Here is a 17,101-nt window from a genome sequence, read left to right as displayed (position 1 = left end):
TACCTTTAAGCTACTATCTGGCACAAAACAGGCATTTAAATGTTAACTTCCTTCTTCCTACCATCCTATAAGGCAGAGTGTTTGCCCATCAATGTGCACACAGACAAAAACAACGTGACAACTAAAGCTCAACGGTGTGAAAAGGAAGAGAGCAAGAGGAACGTGGGAGATTGAGAAGTGAGAATTACTAACATTATAATACGCTACACCTCATTAGCTCTTAATCATTTAGGTCCACATTCTTTAAGAATCTGGTGAAAGCTCTGGACTCAGAGAGATATCCATACACACTAAATTTTTCTATAATTTCAGCAGTTTCACAAACTCCCTAAACCTCAAGTTAAGACTCTCTGAGAGTTTTTATTATGTCATTGGATTCTTAGAACTAATTTATCCAAAAATGCTACTGAAAACCAGCAGCTAGACCACAATGTCTCCTTCAATATTTCGCACTGCACTCAATTCCATCTCCTTATCTTAAATATTCTATGGAGACTTAAGACTTAAAAGCAGCCCTTGACGGCCAGCTTGGTGGCACGGTGGTTAAGTTTGCGAATTCTGCTTTAGTAGCCTGGGGTTGATGGGTTCGGATCCCAGGTGCAGACCTACACACCACTCATCAAACCACGCCGTAGCAGCATCCCACATACAAAATAGAGGAAGATTGGCACAGATGTTAGCTCAGGGCCAATCTTCCTCACCAAAAAAAACCAAACCAAAACATAACAAAAACACACACATAAAAAGCAGCCCTTCATAAAGCTAGCCCTTCTCTAAAATAAAGGTAGTTGGGTGGAGGGAGAAAGAATCAAATACAAAAGACTTCCTCAGCAGGGCTGACCCAGTGGCAAAGTGGTTAAGTTCGCACATTCTGCTTCGACAGCCTAGGATTCACAGGTTTGGATCCCGGTTACAGACCAAGCACCGCTTCTCAGGCCATGCTGTGGTGGCGTCCCACATAACAAATAGAGGAAGACTGACACAGATGTTAGCTCAGTGACAATCTTCCTCAAGCAAAAAGAGGAAGATTGGCAACAGATGTTAGCTCATGGCCAATCTTCCTCACACACACACACAGAAAGAGTTCCTCAGAAATACGGGAGATGACATATGGCAAAGCAGTTGTGTCTGAGGCTCAAACCTTTCAGGCAAGAGCCCCAGTCTCTCTGGGCTCACATGCTGACAACACCTCCCCTGATGCTCCCCTGGATGTTTTTTGAACAGCTCGCAACTTCCTGTCGCAGACACACACAGTAAGACTCTTTCACTGTAGCAACTCTGAGAAGAGATACGCTACGCTCTCTCTCCTAATTTCGATTAACCAGAGCATCTCATGCATGAATAATTCCTTAGAATACACTCCGAGAAATACTGTGTAGGATTCTTTTGAGAAAGGGGCAGAATTACAAGAATACCATCAGCTGGATAGGAAAAAACTCCACAGTCTCACAGTTGAAAAATGCCAACATCAGGATTACTAGCCAGATGAAAAAGTTGGCAATGCGTTTTAGTTAACAATTAATCGAGCCATTGATTAATTAATTAATTGAACACTGCCTGCTCAAACAATAAAATTGGAACCAAGGACCCTACAGATGTAAAGGAAATCATCATTGTATTCTCTCAACATTGGAAAATGTTTCAACGTACTAAGGGAAAATAACCTATCTAGACAATTTTATTGACTCCCATTGGCTTCCCACTGGTTTCCAGTCTGCTGCCCCTTCAGTTATATCAATTTCTTCTGAAGCAAGGTATGGCATATCACCAGAATAGCCGTGGCCATTTAACAAATGTTAAGAGACTACATACTCTGCCAAATTCAGCTATAGCTTTGAAGGAATAAAAGAAATCTACCAAATTCCTGACTACATAAATTCAAAGGATGACGTATTTTCCCAAAGAAATATACCACGGGGTACATATGCTAAAGAAGGGAAATGCCACATCTGGCTGAGGGTAGTACAGATATATTGATAAATATGGAACATTTTTTGCTGGATGTTAAAATAGAGAAAAGGTTTGGAAATTTTTACAGGTGGCTAATGTGACAGCTTTTATAGGCAAGTTGAGGGGTATTTGAGGCAAAAGGAGTGTTATGAATGGAGGAAAACGAAAGGAATGTTTTCAGCAACTATGTGTCATTGTTTGAACTTAGATCAAGGTAGTAAATATAGTTATGGTCAAATTTAGATGGCTTTGGTGGCCAGGCGAAATGTATTCATTAGACAATAGGTAGTAACTCAATCATAGCTACGTATAGGAAGATAAAACTGGTAGTATTTCATAGAACAGCTAAGAACTGGGACAAGGAGGAAAAGAGACCAAAGAGACAGGACCAGGGAGACAGGAGGCTGATCCATAATGCAGGAGAGAAATGACAAAACCCTAAGTCAGAGCGTAGGAAATGGAAAGAGAGTAATAGAAGCGTCAGACACTGTGAAAGCAAAGCCCATGAAAAGGACTTAGAGAGCATTAGAGTATGAACGAATAGGAGAGGGAGACAGTCAGAACAAAGATAACATGAAAAGTTTAAGTTGGATGACCAATAAAACGGTGGGAAACCCGGAGAGAGCTGGCTGGAAGGGAGGATGTCATTCAACATAAAGATCCCTATTAGTGATGAACAGATGTGCTTTATTACCTTGGGATTCTCCGGCTGTGGCCACCACCTCTCCTAACCATCTCTTTCAGGGTAAGGGTCTCATACTCCATGTATGTGGTTGCAGTCCAAGACTTCTGAGCAGCATTGATGGCTTTCACAAAGTCGTGGTTATATTTGTAGAGCCTATTAGAATGCCTGCCAACAAAAGTAAGACAGCTTCAGATATAATCTTTACGGATGTAAATAGACTCCATCAAAATAAGCATTCTTATACTCTGGGCCTAAGTGGAAAGTGGTATAAACTTTCAGGAAGACGGCTGAATATATCAATCTATTTATCTATATCTGTATATATATAAATAGCCTGGAAGTGGAATGTCTCCTATGAAAATAAAAGTTCAAGTTAACTAAGATATGTATAAGGACGTTCAGTGAAACACTTTCATACTGGTGATAGATTGTAAACAACCTAAGTAAATGCTGTAAGATAAGGGATTGATTAAATCAATAATGGTCCTTCATTTACTATAAAGTTTATTCAATAAAAATGTTTGGAAGATGTATTTAGTGATATGGAAGTGTTCACACTATATTAAATTTAAAAATCAGGATATCAAGGAAGTTTAGACAGAATTAATCAATTTCTATGAAAGTATATATATTTATACTATAAGTACATTAAAAAAAGCCAACCACGGTTATTTCTGAGTGGTGACAGAGGATCATCACCTGCTCCCCATTACAATTTCTACAATGCACCTTTATAACTTTGTAATAATAAAAAAGGCAGATCACAGCAGAAACTGGTTACAACACACATCCAGCGAGGAAGGCACTATAACCACATGATGCAAAGAAAAGTTTTATATCCTTATTACTTAAATTTGGTTCTTGAACCAGTATCAGCAGCAGCACCTGGAATCCTGTTAGAAACGCAGACTCTAAGTATCCAACCTAAACCACCTGAATCAGAATCTGCATATTTTAATAAGATCCCCAGGTGATTCACAATGACATTAAAATTTGAGAAGCACTGGTTTATCTGATGTTGTACGCTTGGATATGGATATAAATAAATCTAACAAACAAAGAGCATGTTTACAAAGCAAAAACTTAACGGAGTTGATTGCTCATTTAATTTAAACATGTATCGCACCTATGCGCCAGGTGCCAGGAATTATAGAATTCACCACATTATTTCTATTAAAAAAGATTCTGTGGCTTAAATGTGACTCACTATCCAAGACTTCCATTAACATTGAACCATGCAAAGCAAGATATATGTAACCTGAGGAACATCTTAGGCATACCGTGAACTTTTCTTTCTCTTTTAAATTAGATGTTCACAGAGAAAGCATTTTGATACAGTCAGAGAACCTGGTAGCACAGAAAATAATAATAAAAGTGTACACTCACATTGATAATAATGTTTTCATGTTTTTATCAAAGTTCTTTTCCACTTGTTGCAAAATATGACGCCAGAGAGGTACCTTCATGAGATTATAAAACTGCCTGTATCTTATTTCTGACACACTAACACACAACAAAAGCGAGTTACAGTTGTTTCTTTAGACACAAGAGTAAATTTTAAGGTCTATCTTGACATATTTGCCACTGATGAGAGTCATTTCATTGACTCTAAGCATTTGAGAAGCAGTAACTACGCTTACTTCCCTTTCTTTATCATAACCTCATACGCCATGTGCATTACAGTAATGACAAACTAGGTCTTAAACATTATTATTTTCAGTGTTGAAGATCCAAGGAGATTAAAAATAATGTCCCTTACTGTGGGAATAACAGCTCATTAAGAGCTGAAAGAGACCTTGATGGTAATTTAGTCCCAATGCTCACTTACCCGTGAGGCAATACAGGTTCTGAGCATTCCAGTTAGCAGCTTCTTCATTAAAGGAGGCAATGTTTGAAATATCAAAAAAAGCACAATAGTACATAGTACACGTAAATGGCAGAGCGGAAAGTAAACAGCTTACTAGGAAATGTGTTGCTCCAGGATCAAGACAAGCAAAGCAATTTAAAAGCTAAACTCAAAATGGAGGGGATGAATTAGTCTAGATCTCGGTCAGCACTTTCCCAGACAAGTGCAATTCATCCTCTTTGAACTCACGTCCCCTCCCCTCTGCTGCAGACATTCGTTGCCAGTGTGGCCTGGCTTTGGATGATCCGTTCACGGCTCCTTTCAGTGGATTTCACAATGAAACAAAACAGAAGAAGTTGCTACCGATAATATTCATTTATCTTTTCCTTCCAAAATGAATAGAGTCTGAAATCTCTTGTTGTGTGGCTCAAAGTGGACCCAACTTAACAAAATATTAACTGCATGTTACAGGCTGAACTGTGTCCTCCCAAAATTCCCATGTTGAAGCGCTAACCTCGAGTACCTCAGAATGGGACTGAATATGGAGTCAGGGCCTTACAGAGGAAGAAATTAAGGTAAAATGAAGTCATATGGGTGGGCCCTGCTCCAATACGACTGGTGTTCTTATAAGAAGAGGAGACTAGGACACAGAGGGACGATCCTGTGAGGACACAGCAAGAAGGTGGCCATCTGTAAGCCAAAGAGAGAGGCCTCAGAAGAAACCAAACCTGCCAACACTTTGATCTTGGACTTCCAGCCTCTAGAACTGTGAGAAAATAAATGTCTGTGATTTAAGCCATTCAGGCTGTGGTACTTGTTATGGCAGCCCTAGCATACAAGGACACTACATAAATACTAGGAATTTTAACTTCAGATACTTTTGCCAGGTTTAAAATTTATGTTCAGTTAGTATTGCCTACATTTGCTGTAATAGAAACATATGTGTTTGCAAGTATTATGCAACATGTTTTTACATGGCAATAATAAAATGTTTTTTCTCTATTAGTTACTGCAATTCTGTAGTCCTTTACAAAATTTTCTTTAAAGCTATCATTGGTCCATTACTTCTGCAGTGCTTTGAAAAAAATACTTTCTTCCCTCAATGACATCAATCAAACTATTTTCCCAGTAAAGTTTTATATAACGTGGCTTAGGTTTCAAAGACAAATAAATTCTATGTAATCAAAACAAAATTTTCCACGAATTAACATACACACATACTTATACATACCATAAAACAAAACTAAATGTATCTTTCACTGGTGACAACTCACTTTTCCGAGAGACTCTTAAGGTTTGCTGTCTTCTTGCTCATGGTCTCAGAGGTGGTCCCCACCTTGCTTCCAGTGAAACAAGCCCAGTTTCGGCCCAGCACATCATGCACCCAGCCAGGCATCGTCTCATTGCAGTAACTGGTTACCTGGATGCCCTCTTCTTCATACTGTGACCAAATAAAGGAAGGAAAGGCCGAGTGAGTCTGTGTTCAACTCTCAGGTCCATTTCTCTGGTTCCCATTCACATTAAAGACATCCCTTTTTCGGTTCACCTTAGGGGCCAGCCTCTGCCAACCAAATCAAAAACTTTCGCCTGAGAGCTTACATCCTGAGAATTAATCTAGAAAAGGAAGAGAAATAAACGTTTATGTGAGTAGCATTGTTGGCCACCAAACAAAATCTACATAACAAAACACTTGGGAATGGAAGGCAGGGAAAGAAACTAACATTTTTAGAGCATGGGCCACTTGCCAGGCATTTTCCAAAAGTTACCTCATTTACTGCCACAGTAAGCCTGTGAGGAGGCAGGCAGCTATAACCTTATTTTACAGTGAGAAAGTGGAGGCTGAGCTCAGGGAGGATGCGTAGCTCCCACCTAAGGAAACAGAGCTGTTAAGCGGCAAAAACAAAATTTTGCTCAGTCTGTCAGATCATACTTTTCCACTCAGAGAAGAATCACTCCAGCAAAGTACAAAACAAATGATGAAAATTTCCTGTAGAACTAAACAAAATCCTTTATTCTGTCAATCCTCCAATTTAATAGGATATTCTGATCATGAGCAAACTAAAGCAACCTGATTATTAAATATTCCCTCCTCTTTATTTCACTAATAGGGGCCTTTGTCTTATTTCAATGTTAGTAGAGAAAAATAAGTATAAAGTGATAGATCCAGGATTTGAACTCAGATGCTTTGACTCCAGAGTCTAAAAACCCTCATGTTATAACATCTCCTCATGGAGGGGGGACACATAACCCAGAATGAGAGAGGAGTGTGGAAGGAAGAAAGGAAAAATGCGTGCTAAATTTCTATGAGGGGGCACTGGGGGAAAGACAGTTTCAGGCATTGACTTAATGGAACCAAAACACAAAAGCAGTCGAACACAACACAGAAATTAATCAGCACAGTGGTCAGCTGTGTTTCAATGCTGTCCTTTACAAGAGTACACAGTAGGCTGGTTTTGGCCCACAGGTGGTAGTTTACAGATTCCTAATCTAACATAACCAATACTACTTTAACTGTGTACAGGGCTTGGCAAACTTCTTTTTTAAGGGCCAGTAAATATCTTAAGGTTTGCAGGCTATAAGGCCTCTGTCACAAGCACTCAACTCTGCCACTGCAATGTAAAAGGTGCACAGGGAACACATGAATAAATGAACTAGACTGTGTTCCAAGAAAACTTTATTTACAAAAACAGGCCTATAGTTTGCAAACCCCGAGTTTAGAGGAATGTGTGGGCTTAACTGTACTTAAAGGTAAAATTACCTTATTGCATCTCTCTCTGAATTCAAATCATATTTAGGGGTAGAGTTGAAAATCTACGGACTTAGAATGCAGGAGAGCTGGATCTGAATCCCAGGATTCATCGCCCACTAAGCTACAGAGCACAGGATAAGTTACTATAGCTACCCATTCACACATCTTGCTTCTATCTTGGTGGTTCATGATATCATGAAGCCCGTCCATCGCCCTCTGGCTAAGAATGTCTTCACTAGCAAGAGTCCAACTCACCACTCAAGGCCCTGTGAAAGCCCCAACTCAGGACAAGGAAGACTGAAATCAAGGCCCAGGACATGATCAGGCTGCCACGTTAGAGGGTGCGCTGTGTGAAAAGGTTAATAAAATTTGTATTTATTATGCTCAACTACACAAAACTGCTATTTTTATAGACCAAAAGCAGTTTAATATTGGAAACCTTACATGATGCAGCCTAAATCTCATAGAGTTCTAGTCAGTGTTTCTCTTTGACCCAGGCTCCGGATCATGTTCCCTTTTCTGTGTTGCATGCTGGTCAGACAGGCCAGCTGAGGCTAATCCACTGCCCACCCCCCACCTCGGCTGTTTTAGAAAGCAGTCTGACAGGGCTTTAAGAGTTCTTGAGATCTCCCATATAGAAATCGTCAAATACATACAAATGGAAAAAAATACTAAACACAGGAAGAGGTTCATTGCAGCAGGACAGAAAAGTTAAAAACAAAACTTGAGAACAAGAGAATGTCCTAAATGTTCAAGTATAAAAATGATTAAGTAAATTAATAACTCAAAGGAATATCATATAATATTTTAAATGATAAATATGGGTTCTGTTAGGAGAGAAATGAGCAAACTAAGGCTGGGGAAGGCTGCCTGCCGTATAAATATAGTTGAGGGGATCAGAGCCAGGCCCACTTGTTTATGCACTGTCTGTGGTTGCTTCTATGCTACGGCGGCAGAACTGAGCAGCTGCCAGAGGCCACAAGGTCCACAAAGCCTAAAACATTTACTATCTGGCCCAGAGAAAAAGTTTGCTGACTCCTCTAGAGAACAATAAAAAGAGAAAAACCTATGATATATGAAGAGGAAAAAAATGACAAGATAGTACTTAAGTTGAATGCAAATATGTGAAATTTTTATGAAATGTGGTTTTTAAAAAATGGAAATGACAGGTGAAATGGGTCTCTGGGTGGATTTTGTTTATTTACAAAATGGAGATTGCTATATGAATTTTGTAAAGTTAATCACTTTTAGAAATACTCTTATTCCCTTAGAATGAGACTCATAGGATACAAAGTCCTAGAAGATGACATCTATGAGAGGTGGTCCAGGTATGGATAGAGGCTGCTAACTTTGATGTCTGGGATTATGATTACATTTCCTGAAAAAAATCATTATATCACCTATTTTGTATTTTGCTAATAAGCTCTTTCACTTATTTATCAAATACTTATTGGTCGTATAGTATTTCCCAGGCATCATGAAAGGTGCTAGGCATGCAAGCACATATGTACTGATGTGGCCCCAGCCCTTAAGGAGGTCAGAATTCAATGAAATTAACAAACATAGAAATAATTCATTACAGCACCATCTGGTTCAGCAAGCTAACCACGCTTGGAGAAGCCCGAAAATTCCCCATCTAAGCAGAAATTTAGAACACAAATGAAATGACGATGTACCAAAAGAGTTAGGCGCATTCAAGTTAGAAGAAATGGGCCCCAAGTTTCTCATCAGTGTGGTTTTGCTCACCTAGCTGGCACAACTGAGTCATAGCTGTAAGCATGATGGCTAACACCAAATGAACTTCCCCTGGCAGGGCAAGGAGGACTTGTCATTTCGAGAGGAGGGGGAAAAAATCACTGGAGCATAATTGATTTTGCAGCCGTCCCTTGTCACTCATATTTGTTCAAGGACTCTATACTCTTCATCATCAAAATTACAGAACGACAGGACCTTAACATTTACCTCTCACTTCATACTTCATAAACATTTTACAGATTACTCATAAATCTTAGGGGCTCAAGATTTGAAAACATGGAGATAATATAGCCTCAGGGGACAAAAAGAGAGACCAAGAGGAGGTGGTTGAACTAGAATTTATAACCAAGGACTCCTAGAACCAAGTGTTCTTCTCAATAGCATGCATCACTTCTTCATACACTTGGTTGGCCTATATGGCCTAAACATATAGGCCAACCACCAAAAACACTGAAAAGAGACACCTAGAAACCAGGTAGCAAAGGCGTAGAACCCAATTTGCAAAAAGTTTCCATCTTCATCATTTGAGCCTCACGATGATTCCTTGGGATAATAGGCATTATTCTTCTCAAGAAAAAAAAAAAAGTGGCTTTGCAAAGTCAAACGGAGAAGAGAGAACTCAAATATGGCTTCACAGGTTACAACGATCCTTGCTTTATCCATTGTTCCCTTAAAAAAAAGGGAACAGTTGGAGAAGACTGACTGACTCTTGTAGGTCAGGTCCAAATTGTTGCCCAAGGCCTGGTAAGGGCCACCTAAATTCTCTAGCAGTCCTAAAGATCACTGCCTGCTATACAGGTCCCCATGTTGCCTTGGCTAGTTCAGTCTTTACCATTTTTGCCAAGGTTTTTGATGCAGGACAGAGGTAAAGGACACGGTCTGCAGGCTTGACTGCCTAAATGGAATCCAGCTCTGCCACTCACTGGCTGTGTGATCCTGAGCAAGTTAACGTATCTTCTCCGTACTTTCCATGTCCTCATCTATAAACCAGGATGATGCTAGGAGATGCAATTTCACAGGCTGTGTCTTATATATACTAACTCATTTAATTTTCACAGCAGCCTATGAAGTTGTACTTTCCACAAAAACATAAAGCACTATGAGAACAGGATTTCTTTTTCATTCAGTTAACTAGGAAACTGTCTGGCACTAGGAAGCAATTCGCTATGGAATGAGTGAATAAATGAATGAATCATAGAAGAGAAAGAACAAATGTCAAGTCCTATTTCAACAATAACACAAGAAATTCAGAAAAGATATGAAGTTTATAATTAATAGAAGGGTGGTGCTTCCAAGATTTCACAGACCCAAATTCTGACTCATCACGCTAATTTACAAGTGTCAATCTTCCTCTCCACACCTCAGCTTCCCTATCTATAAATTTAAGTTGACCTAGAAGTTCCAAAATATCCCTTGAAGCTTCCTAACTGCACAGTCCTTACAAACGTGGATTGCTTATTTACTATTTACAAAGCCAAGTGAATAATTCTTAGACACACTCCTTATTTATACACTTGAGTATTTATATACTCTAAGTAATCCTAAAAAACTACAGCTGTTTTTGTTGTTATAACTCAAACAAATGTACTAAGGAAGTTATCCATTTGTGTGCCATTTTTGACACATAAAATTGAAGGAAGTATTTTCCATTTTAAAACTTTACTTTAGGGGCTGGCCCGGTGGCGTAGTGGTTAAGTTTGTACACTCTAGTTTAGCAGCCCCACGTTCTCAGGTTTAGATCCTGGACGCGGATCTAGCACCACTTGTTAAGCCACGCTGTGATGTCTTTAAAAAAAAAAAAAGAAAAAGAGGCATTTACCACTGGAGAAGCCAAGTACTGGGTACCTTAACTTTAGGACCACATACTGTGTCCCTGTTACTTTCTTGATTTGAATGTTCTCATGTCATCTTTCATTTTACCTGCTATTGTAAAATACTTCTTATGTGAGTTTTGACATTACCACCAATTAAGAAGTTAGAGTTTTAGCCAAACTGTACAGTTTGAAATGTAGCCAAAACTTTTTCTAAAGGGTTTCATTTATATAAACATCAGTCTCTGAAGACTGCCTTGCACAGATGGGCTAATTAAAGTTTCTATTCATTTACGCCGATTTCTGTTGCAACAAATAGATAATTTTATAAAATCTGAAGAACCTCCAAACCTAGCACTTAAGTTTAGAAAACTACTAGGATGCAATAACTATCCCTTTCCTTCTTCAAAATCACCATTTGGTTGCCTAACATTTTCAAAACCCCCCTTCTTCATTTCCCACTCATTTAATCAACTATCGAATCACATCTACCAATTACATCCACATTAACCAAATGAAAAAGAACAGGTTGGGATATTTTAGGAATCCTGTTATTTATCCTGGATCTCTTTCTCAACTGCTTTTTGACACTGGGGGCAAGGGGAATCACACCTTGTTCCACTGTGTCCCAGATTAATAATAAACTGAGCAAATACTTGAATACTCACTTTCTGTAGTGCACTGCGTATGAGACACATATAGTTTAGTAAAAGGTCTTTGCCCTTTAAATCGCAGTTCTGCCACTTATCATTCATGTAACCTTGAGCAAGTTACAACTAGGGAACCTCAATTTCTTCATCTGAGAGCGGGAATGGTAGCCACTGCACTGGACTCCTCTGAAGGATAAAGATGACACTGAAGTTTGAAGAGTTTACAAAGTTATAAAACACTCAACAGGCAACAATATAAACACTACCATCTGTTACCTCAGAGATAAAGCTGTTGAAGGTTTTATCTGTGCCATCAAAGAACTTATACTCTAGTCCAAACTGTCAACTAAGCAGTTGATATGGGTCCTATCCCGTCAACCAGTGGTTTCCAGAAGGACATGAAAAGATGAACCACTGGAATAATGGAAAGAAAATACCTACTTTCTATTCCTATTTGTAATAGAGAAAGAAAACTAAAAAACCAACTTTCACTATTATTTAAGATACAGATCAACACTGGGAGCCCCACTCAGCTCCAATGTCAGATGTTCACCTGTGGTGTAGCGTGCTACCTCTGAGATAGGACACAGCATTTCCCTTTCCATGTGCCTGCTTAAACTGACTTAAGCACACATCTGATTTAATTAAGCTAAGTCTCACAAAATGAACTAGTGGCTTAAAAGAATACTTGCAAAGAAACCAGGATTTTCAAATACTAGTGATGCAAACACGAGAAAAGTGACAAAGCTTACATTTGCCCTATTCCTAGTATGAGCTCTGTCAGCCATGTTAAAAGATAATAAGTTTTTGAAAACAGATGTTTCAAGATGGTCCCATCACAGCAGTATTCACTTTTTAATCCTATTTATCAATAAAGCATATGCTTCACTTAAAATTTATCTATTAAATTGTCATCATCTCTAATACCAAACAATAATTCTTCTAAACTCTTCAAAAGCTGTGACACTTTCATACTTTTAACAAAATCAGTCAAAACTACTGAATTTTTATTTTTTTTGAGGAAGATTAACCCTGAGCTAACCGCAGCCAATCCTCCTCTTTTTGCTGAGGAAGACTGGCCCTGAGCTAACATCCATGCCCATCTTGCTCTACTTTATATGTGGGAGCCTACCACAGCATGAGCTTGCCAAGCGGTGCCAGGTCCGCACCCAGGATCCGAAGCAGCGAACCCCGGGCCAACGAAGCGGAACATGCAAACTTAAGTGCTGCACCACTGGGCCTTGGACCCAAAACTACTGAAATTTTTTATGCAGATTTTAAAATACATTAGAAAACTCTGTTTCCAAATATTGAAAATTTGCAGTAATGAAACAATTTATTCGTAACAGAGACTCCTGCACTGCTTCTGGCAACAAAATCATGATAATGAAGCATATTTTATATCATTTCAAAGGATCATCACAAAATGTATTTTGGCAGGATGCATTTTTGTGACAATAAATAACCAATTATTTAACATTACTTCACACGTTTGGTAGCAAAGACATTAGTATAGTAGTGAATGTACATAACTTTTGAAATGTATCTATATATACTATGGAATATATAATAAAAAATTTGGACATCAGGTCTAATCCATCAGGATCTACCATTTCAGAAAAGAATGCTTGGAATAAGTTGAATGATGTAATGATAAACCATGTATGTGGAGACAGTACATTCCAGCAATGTGGAAGAACAAGGCGTGTGTATTCACTTCTTTGCCCTTGTTTACTCTATGTAGCTACATAAGTGCAGACAACCACCTCCACTTGCAATCAGGTCTGGACTGTAAGCACAGTCAGCAGAGGCAACAAAAGAGAACAAGGCACATTTTACTAAACTGCTATTTTCCCAAACCCACCCAAGAGCACCACATCTTTCCTCAGAAAGAAACAAACTTCCCTATGTCAGTTTCAAGGATCGGCTCTAGTTTTCTGCCTAGTAACTAGACTTAACCGTTTATTGAAAAAGCTAAATTTTAACGAGTTGTGAAATGCCAGGAGATTGTTCTAGTGCTTGCAACCAAATAACTTACAGCATTTTACTGAAAGAATTGGCAGCTAGATTTACCTGTGAACATGGAGCGTCATAAAAGACATTCTGTTTAAATCAAAATATATGTTCCAGAACTAGTTAAGAAAACAGCAATTTACCACTCAGCATAGTAGTCCAAGTCCCTTGGCCCATTACTCACTCATAGGCTCTTAAACTGTGAGGTTGGAAGAAATCTTAGCGTTCATCTAACCTCACCTTCAGCTGGGGCTTCTCACTGTGCTGAACAGAGGTGGGGCAAAGCCTGCAGCTCTCCAGGCTGGCCCCAGTCACTAACTCCCCAGGACTCAGCGAACTTGACGACTGCCAGGGTCCCTACTTCCCCACAGCTAATTTAGTTTTTAGTAATTCTGAAAGTTAGAACTTCACTGTTCTTAACTTTGAGCCCTCTCTTGGCCTTCAGAGTCTCACACAAAAATTAAAACAAATAAATAAACAGAACAGAATTTAAAAGTCTCATCTGTCTTACATGAAGTCTTTCAACAAATATGGCCTAAGGGTTCACCGCAGCCTCCAAGGACACAAAGGTAACAATACTTCCAGAAAAATATCAAACAAAACAAAGGAAAATGCAATGATATATTATTCATTCTTTCTTTTACAAATATTTATTGAAGGCCTATTATTTATCATGTATTATGTTATACATAAGGAATAAAATGGTCAATAATACAGAGCTGACCCCTGCCCTATGGAGTTTAAGGACAAGAGGAAAGGACAGACACGCAATTACAACAGAGAATGCTAAGCACTATTATATCACGGGGCCTTCTCACGCATACATCTGTAATTTGTACCCACCACGTCTTTTCTTCCACAATCAAAACAAACATTTAGATACAAAGTTACTCAGAGAAACAGTAAAAAAAAAACAAAACAAAACAAAAAAACAACCAACAACCGTCAGTAAAGGTGATTTTAAATTCCATTTTAAATCTATTCCTATATACATCTGTTGCTTTGTGAGTATTTACATCCTGAAAAGCTGTTTGAAAATACACAACTCTTTTTAGAACTCTGGAGGCAGGTAACCTGATATTTTTTACAGCAGAGAACCAAAAATAAATAGTACCGTTCCTGATTTGTGCTTCTAGAACCCTAGAGAATTAACTCTTTGTAAACTGGTATTACTTTTGAAAGTCTTTGAAAAGACAACAGAAGTGTGGTTAATTTACCAAGCACCTGTAAAGTTCTATGTGCATTAGGTGCTGAGCATACGCAAGGAGATACACAGATTTTCAGTCTGAAAGAAAATGGAGACATGCTATCAAATCATTCCATTACAACAGTTAGTATGCACAGCACAGCTCTCTGGAAAGGACCACGGAAACCAAAATAACGGCCCTTCTCCTACTAACGGTGAGTTGGGGAGCGTTTCACAGAGGTGGCATCCAGGTCCTGAGTGATGAAGAAGTATGAGATCCAGAGGTAGGATGGAAGAAAAGTATCCAGGTAGAAGTAGTTGGCTGCACTGTTAGTTCACCTTTATTAAGATAAAACCTTTCCAGAATAGCAGATCAGCGCCCCTAAGACGGTATAAAACGTTATCTGAACCAATAAAGTAACGATGGCCACCTGCTATCTAGAGAAAGCTTCCTCAAGCAGGGATGCAGGAGAAAAGTCCTGCAGACAATCTGGATTAGGTGTAGCCTCACATTTTTGGTTTACCAAGGCTGATATTAATCAGCTCTAAGTGACTGAGGAGGAAACTAGTCCATTGTTTAGCAGGAAAGAACTAAAGGACGGCAATCAGTGTGAACAATAGTGTAATTAAGAGAAGTCAGCTTGGCAAGGGCACTTAATTTGTACTTTGCAGTTGATAAAGCTCTCCTTCCAATTTTGGGGACTACAAACAGAAGGAGCAGGAAAATTTTTGTCTTGAATGAAAGGACCCTCGCTTAAGAAAGTGAGTAGCCGCTTTCGGTAAGGAAACCTAAGCTTCAAGCCAATTCTCCTCCTCAAATTTCAACAGGAGCCAATGCAGTATGTATCCTATTCCATTAAACTAACATCTGTGATGTTTACAGACTGGGAATCACCAGAAAATCTATCCCAATGTGACTCCAAGTACCACTACTTCTTTGTGAAACGGCTTTCTTTCATTCTTTAGCCCCAGGGAAGTCCTTAGGTTTGAAACACCAGCCTTTATCATTTTACGATTAGAAGCTGTGTGAGCTTAAGCACTGTAGGAGACTTATTTTTCCTATCCATAAAGTGATGCTGGTAATATCTACTTGATAGGACTTTTGCAAGGTAAAGCATGTTAAGTTCTCAGCACAAGGCTGGCACCTAATCAAAAAACCAAAAAAAAGGTATTAATCATCTTTCTGGCCAGGGGGACGGCAGACCTACAATCTACAAAGACAACTTCAGCAGTGGCTTCTCTCAGAAAGCCTCTTTTTCTCCCCTCCTTTAAACACATCTTCCACAGGACTATCTTCCCACCCATAACATAATCTGTGCATCCTGAGACATCCTGAGACTATTTTCTCCTTATAATGGGTGCTGGGGCCCCTGCAAGTAATCAGAGAAAGAGAAGGCACTCAGGAAAATAATTTAACAGTGAATAAAATGTGCACTATCAACAAATAAAACACAAAATTGAAATCCTAACCAGTTTGGAAAAATCACTTCAATATAAGGGTATTCCAAAGAGAAAAAAGCTTGTGTTGCATATTGTTTCTTTTATTCAAAGGCTAAATGGTGAAGCCACCTAAGACTTCCAAGTTTGCTTGTCTTTTTCCTGCGCAGTCTCTGGCTGTTCACATTCCAAAATGGTGATTGCTGCTTTCCAAGGAAATGTTCCAGAGGGCAGCTGCCTTGGAGGTAGGTCACCAGGACTCCTCTGCATTTTACATGCACACAAAGACTCCAGAAGGGTCTGTAGCTGCCAGAAGCCTCTGCTAGCTGTTAGAGGTGGGTCCACTGCTGCATGCTGCTCTGCCTCAGCCCCAAAGTCTGTTTTTGGCTGTGGTTTTAAGAGAGCGCCTCAATGGGTACTCTATTTAATAACTAAAAGACAATAAAAACTAGAGTTACAAGCCAACAAGGATCATGCTGTCTCTTAAAAATCTTTCATCATATTAATTTCTTTTAAGTAAAAAAATACCAGTACTAGTATTTGAAATGCTGGTATTTTTTTTTAACGCTATTTAAGACATTCACAAAAAGCTGCCATTCTCTAAAGCAGAATGCTTAAGCCACACATATTGCACTTACAGCCGACATGCTCAAGAAGCACATGCAGATACATTTGAAATGAACCGCCACTGCATAAACCTAACACAATTTTGAAACGTGCTTAAGAAATAGGCTAATCTCACAACCTAGATACATTAACATGTACAAATTCTAAATGTAAGCTTAATGCTGCTTTGATCCATATTTCCAGGTACAAGGCTATTTATCTCACTTCCAGAGCAAATACTAGGGTTTATTTTCTTTACTGGTAGAGGTGTCTCCCTAATTAGGAGGAAGAGTGAGAATTTTAAGACAGAATTTTGTAAACTGCATTCTGAGAATACCTTATTTTTTGTGAGGAAAAAGTGATGAACTTATTTTTGGAAAGTTTCTTATTCTATCTTCCTCCTGTGCTACCAC

At 38.9% G+C, this 17,101-nt stretch overlaps 1 protein-coding gene across 3 annotated transcripts in view; it reads right to left on the bottom strand.

The window, feature by feature from the left end:
• The window catches only part of CTSC (cathepsin C), a 38,311-nt gene that overhangs the window by 9,994 nt on the left and 11,216 nt on the right, over nucleotides 1-17,101 (bottom strand). Inside the window, exons 3-4 of one of the 3 annotated variants that reach the window (XM_008515322.2) lie at nucleotides 5,756-5,922; nucleotides 2,645-2,800 (exon numbers count right to left, since the gene is read on the bottom strand). In XM_008515322.2, the coding sequence (XP_008513544.2) occupies nucleotides 2,645-2,800; nucleotides 5,756-5,922 (323 nt within the window). Of the gene's footprint in view, nucleotides 1-2,644; nucleotides 2,801-5,755; nucleotides 5,923-14,093; nucleotides 16,514-17,101 lie in introns of those variants that run through there. The other 2 variants (XM_008515323.2, XM_070623939.1) reach the window with 2 other exon arrangements.

Source organism: Equus przewalskii, chromosome 6 (assembly GCF_037783145.1).
Source record: "Equus przewalskii isolate Varuska chromosome 6, EquPr2, whole genome shotgun sequence".
In the NCBI taxonomy this organism is placed as follows: Eukaryota; Metazoa; Chordata; class Mammalia; order Perissodactyla; family Equidae; genus Equus; species Equus przewalskii.
The sequence above is the reverse complement of the archived record's forward strand: the minus strand, read 5'-3'. Positions and strand labels throughout refer to the sequence as shown.